At 35.4% G+C, this 6,046-nt stretch overlaps 1 protein-coding gene across 1 annotated transcript; it reads left to right on the top strand.

Annotated features, from left to right (window-relative positions):
* Positions 1 to 676: 676 nt before the first annotated feature.
* On the top strand, positions 677 to 6,046 carry zpld1b (zona pellucida-like domain containing 1b; the record flags this gene model as incomplete). Its single annotated transcript, XM_079391622.1, has 10 exons — positions 677 to 782; positions 1,676 to 1,896; positions 2,627 to 2,808; positions 2,951 to 3,023; positions 3,527 to 3,624; positions 4,011 to 4,091; positions 4,315 to 4,486; positions 4,583 to 4,688; positions 5,591 to 5,620; positions 5,883 to 6,046. The coding sequence occupies 10 exons, from the start codon at positions 677 to 679 to the stop codon at positions 6,044 to 6,046; spliced, it is 1,233 nt and encodes a 410-aa protein (XP_079247748.1).

Genomic DNA, 6,046 nt, shown 5'->3' with positions numbered 1-6,046 from the left:
CTGCTATTATCTATTAGCTTTACTATTTAAGTTTGTGATCTTCATCAAGTGGATCACTGAGCGTTTCTGGTTGAGATAAGCGAGAGGAACCGGGAGACCACAGTGACAATAGCAGCACACTCACTATCAACCCTGATGGACTGACAGAGAGAATAGGCCCTTTAGTCACTTCAGCTGCCGATGAAAACATAATTCCTGCTTTCAGTCCCACACTGAGCTCAGACATTATTGAGCGATGACAGAGGCAGATCAAGCCATGAGACGAGTGGGAAATCGTAAAAGCTGCTCATGTTTCTGGCTCCATAAAAAAAAATTAGTTCAGCGCATTGAGATTGTGATGGATTTTCCCATGTTGTCCAGGACAGCTCTTTTTGTTTAAGACGTCTAATAATGGCTCATTGTTTTGGCTGCGGTAGAGGCCCGTGGTGCGGGCGGCCCTGTGGAGATGCCAGGCTGCCCATTCACTCAGCGACAGCAGGCCGAGACACATGGAGCACAGCTTACCTGCATCAGGGGACTGAGGTAGGAGACTCAGTCAACACTTTCTGCTATTATCCTGTTGCCATGTTGTTAAGTCAAACATGGTACTGTTATGCCAGTTATTGTTAGAATTTTTATTTTTTTTTTTTTTTTAAATGGCAAAAATGTCTGTTCTCCTTGCTTTCCAGGTGTTGAAATGGAGTGGATATATGTTCCTCTTGTGCTTTTCTGTGGGATTCATTTAGCTTTTACACAGTTCAATGGATTCAACTGTGATCCAAACTACCACAGCAGATTCCCTGGTAAGAAAGGCCTAATAAACACTAATACATTACAGAAAGAAATTAATACTTCATTCAGTAAAGACACATTAAATTGATCAAAAATGATAGTAAAGACACTTATAATGTTAAAACAAATTCTATTTAAAATAAATGCTGTTCTTTTCAAAAATAAAAATGTATACGGTTTAATATTTAATTTGTACAAATAATTATATAATTTTTCATTTTACAAATATTTACAAAAAAATCTGCATATTAGAAAGATTTCTGAAATATTATGTGACACTGAATACTGGTGTTATTATTATTGTATTTCTGATTAAAATCAGCCTTCATGAGCACTTCAAGAGACTTCTTTCAAAAAAAATCTTACTATACCTTTTGAACAGTAGTGGGAATAAATCAGTTTTTAATAATTAATAATTTATTATTTTTTAAAATGCTTATTTTTCTGTAACTAACTTTTTAATGTAAGATAATGGAAATATTATTACATATATTGGGATCCAAAAGTTTGAATCTGCACTGAAAATATGGAATTTGCAACGTAACTTAAATGTGGAAATAACAAGAAATTTTTGTAAGTGAACAAGTAGTATTTCCAGCTCCAAAAGATCAAATATTCTTGCTTGTGGAGTTTATGGAGCTCAAGTGCTGCTATCATTAAAGAAAAAGGGGGCCAAACCAAATACTAAAACATTCTGAAATAATAATATTTCAGTTCAGCTTTGCACTTACATTGTCACACTGATAATATCATTTGTAATGGAAAATGTGTAAAAAAAAAAAAAAAAAAACTTTATTGGACTTTTGGACTGTATTTTATTATAAGCCCATGTTTAGTAAATAATGCTGTCTCCAATTGCAACACATTATGAGGGTTTCGTTTACTTTTCTTTTTTTTCCTCAAGGTGAGAGAGATATCAGTGTATACTGTGGCATTCAGACAATCACACTAAAGATTAACCTCTGTCCTGTGCTGTACTCTGGATACACTGATGCTGACTTGGCACTGAACAGTCGTCATGGAGACGCCCAATGCCGAGGCTTCATAAACAACAACACTTTCCCCACAGCTGTGCTCTTCAGTATCAGCCTGAGCACACTGGAGGCCTGTGGAAACATGCTGGAGGTGAGGGATACATTCACTTTCACACAAGTACTATGGTATAGTTATTTAGTTATTACGGGAATACCATAGTGTGTGAATATGGTTATCATTCCATACAATTGAACTGTCTATGTGAACTTTTTGCACTGTTTGTGTTAAAGGAAAAGTTTACCCAAAAATTACAATCTGCTGAAATTGTACTCCTAGGCTATCCGAGTTGTAGATGAGTTTGCTTTATCACTGGAACAGATGTGGAGAAATGTAGCATCACTTGCTCATCAATAGATCCTCTGCAGTGAATGGGTGCCGTCAGAATGAGAGTCCAAACAGCTAATAAAAACATCACAATAATACACAAGTAATCCACACAACACTAATCCATCAATGAATGTCTTGTGAAGTGAAAAACTGTGTGTTTGTAATAAACAAGTCCATAATTATGACATTTTTAACTTTGAACCATTGCTTCCATGGCTAAAATTGCAATCCATAATTTATAATTAGTGAAAAAGCCCATTTGCTTTTCTCCTCTCACATCAAAATCTACAGACATGTATTTGTGGATTATTGTGATGTTTTTATCAGATGTTTGGCCTCTCATTCTGACGGCACCCATTCACTGCAGAGGATCCATTAATGAGCAAGTGATGTAACATTTCTCTAAATCGTAACATAACTGATATGTAATTCTAAATAACATAACAAAATTTGATTATATGAGTTTAAAAAACTTTTCTATTTCTCTAATCAGGTTTCTACATCTCAAGGCTTTAATGCCTATGGGAACATCTCCATGGTACAGATGGGTAATATATCAGGCTACATTGACACCCCAGACCCTCCAACTATTATCAGCTACCTGCCAGGTCTGGTGTATAAATTCAGCTGTAGTTATCCTCTGGAGTATCTGCTCAACAACAGCCAGCTGGCAGCGTGAGTCTGTTTTCCGACGTAACAACCTACTTCTACAACTACAACTCTGTGCTGCATTTATCAGAATAATAAATCCTTTGCTTATATGTTCTCCTGTGAATATACAGCCATAATATCTTTTAATCTCATTCTTCTTTACCAGCTCGTCTGCTGCAATATCAGTGAAAGACAACAACGGCACTTTCCTGAGCACTCTCAGTCTAGTGCTTTACAATGTGAGTGATCTCTGTAGTTCTTAAAATAAAATGCATTTTAAAGTATGGATGGGTAGCAATACAAAATGTTTCATACATTTTCTGTACCACGTTTTAATTACATGTAATTTACAATATTAGTAAGTTAGGTTACACTTTATTTTTAGGTGTCATTGTTACAGTGTAATTATATATTTAAGTACTGAGTAATATTAATGAACTACATGTACTAACTATATGGTTAGGGTTAGGATTAGGGTTTGCCTTAGGGTTACTTGCATATAATTATTTATGGTTGTATACTTAAAATTTAATTACATTAAAATTCATTATTATTATAAGATATTTGGATATCTTAGATATCTATTATATCTTAGGATCTATTATTATTAATTTCATGTTGTGGATGTGTACAAAAATGTGTATGTAGTTCGCAAAGATCAATTTAAATGTAAAAATGGCATGTTGCAATGAAGAATGACTTCATTGTCATTCATGAATTTTCTTTGTTTCATATTTTACAGGACTCAACCTTCAGTCAGCTGATCTCTATACCAATGTCCGGCCTGTCCTTGAAGACTCGTGTGTTTGCTGCAGTTAAGGCTACAAATCTGGACAGGAGGTATATCGTATATATCGTATTTTTTACCTAGTCAAAAGAAAAACCCCAACTGCAGTTTGATTGAGATTAATTGGAATGCACAATGAAAAAAACATGATTTTTGAGAATTGTAAAAAAAAAAAAATTAAAACTGAGTTATCTGTTTTTGCAAATGAACTCTTCATATGTGTTTTAATTTTATATATTCTAAACTCATTATAAACTCTTTACTAATATAAACTGTGATAAATGACTAGTGTAAGTAATATAAATTATGATAACTATTCTCTACGTGAGTAAATACTTTTTTGAGGCCCTGTTAACTAAGCCCCTGTTGTTGTTTTTTTTCTTTTTGAGATTAGAGATTTGATTTCCATTAATAGCAGAAATGGCTGTTTTCCCCACAGGTGGAACGTTCTGATGGATCACTGTTACGCCACCCCCTCTGGGAACCCTAATGATGGGATACGCTACGACCTTTTCTTTGGGTAATTTAGTATTTTCTGAAATTATGTGCACATTAACTCGGTGAGTCCTCATTACCTGCTCAACTATACAATGCACAAAGGCCTTTTAGAGGAAATCTTTTGTGTGTGTGAGTGTATGTGTGCACAGTTGTGTTTGGGTATGACTGAAGATAATCAATTCATCTGTAGATTTCAGCAGATTTCAAGTTTAAAGAGGCTTTTATTTTTGTGGGGGATTAAATAGGTGCTACAAGGATCCACAGACAACTGTATTTGAGAACGGAAAAAGTCAGATGGGCCGCTTTGCGTTTGAAGTTTTCCGTTTTGTGAAACATAAGAACCAGAAGATATCCACCGTGTTTCTGCACTGTATTACAAAGCTGTGTCGAGCAGATGACTGCGCAATACTAGTTCCGGTAAACAGTCATAATGCTGAAGTATTTCATGGTTGATAATGTGTTTTACGTGTAGCAACTGAACGAGAACACTGACTGTAATATCATTCATGGCAGATCTGTGGAAAACGCAGGAGGAGAGACACTGTGGAGGAACATGTCGTATCAGGTTCATCCTCTGGGGATGCTGTCATAACCGCAGGGCCCATAATCACTAGGAGCGGTGAGAGCCATCCTCAGCTTTATAGTCTGTTTAATCCACTGAAAAAAAGACAAATTCAATTTAAGTTGTTGTAGAGTTTTGGTTGTTAAGTAAATTGAATTATTACCAGTATAACAGTAAAATCTGCTTAACTCTTATGACATTGTATTGAATAAAATGAATGAGTAAACCTAACTTGAAATATTTCACATTACAAATGTGATGTGATGACCCTAAAAATAACATTTATAGTATATAAAACAGCATTAAAATAAACAATAATTATCGTTCAAAAGTAACAAGGGGTCTGTCATGTTTTGAAAGAACAATGTTAACCAAGCCTGCATTTATTTGATCAAAAATACATATAAATTAATAAATTATTTTTTTTGTAAAATTACAAATGTCTTTACTGTCAATTTTGATCAATTTAATGCAGAAAAGTATACATTTCTTTAAAAAAGTCATATTTCAAACCATATAAAGCACTTTTAATTTCTGTGAGACGACATCACCTTATAATATATAAATATATGTTTTGAAAAACAAGAGATGCAGTCAATCTCACAGGCCTCAACATTTGGCACACAAAGTATGATAATGGTAACAATCAATGGATTATTTTTCTAAACATGACAGCAAAATCAATAACAACATGGTGTAAAAGCAAACAGTAAAACCAGGCAAACTTATTCATTATTCATGCACCTCTACACGCTGGGAACACCAGCATTGTAATGTTAAGTAGATTTTATATATTTGTTATACCTTTGACTTTTTATTTTTTGTACTTTTGTTCATTATTGAATTGAGTACTTAATGTAAAATTAGCTTGAAGCTTGAGATGCAATTGATGTAGTTCAATGTAGAAAGTATTAAACCATGAAAAACCTATAAAAATACATCTTGCTTGTTTTCTGCAGATGAATCTCCAACCAACAACTCACAACTTGGTAAGATATTTCTTTAAGTAGCATGCAAAATGTTTTTCATTAGTAGACCCTTCCACCCCCCACCCCACCGTGTCCTTTCTGTGAGACATCAAGCTCTGTTTTCACTGTGCAACAATGAACACCAGTATCAAGTTCTGCAAATGAGATCCATGACAACTGTGGTACGCATTTACAGAACTATCTTGACCGCTATCCCTCTCAACCCCATTCACCCCCACAAACCTGTTGTGACCCCCACTCTCCCCTCTCTGTGCCCCTGCAGTGAGCGGATCCTCCCAGCATCTGAATGCTGTAACCAGTGCTTTGATATCGGGTGTGGTTGTGCTGGGTGTGACGAGTCTGGGTCTCTTCATCCTCTCCCTCAGGCTGCTCAGGAAGCCCAGCCCTTCTAGTCTGACAGGGGTCTGGAGCCCCAGCTTCAGATGA

Source organism: Barbus barbus (genome assembly GCF_936440315.1).
Source record: "Barbus barbus genome assembly, chromosome: 34".
Taxonomy (NCBI): domain Eukaryota; kingdom Metazoa; phylum Chordata; class Actinopteri; order Cypriniformes; family Cyprinidae; genus Barbus; species Barbus barbus.
Note: the sequence above shows the minus strand (reverse complement) of the source record. Positions and strands in the feature narration are given on the sequence as shown.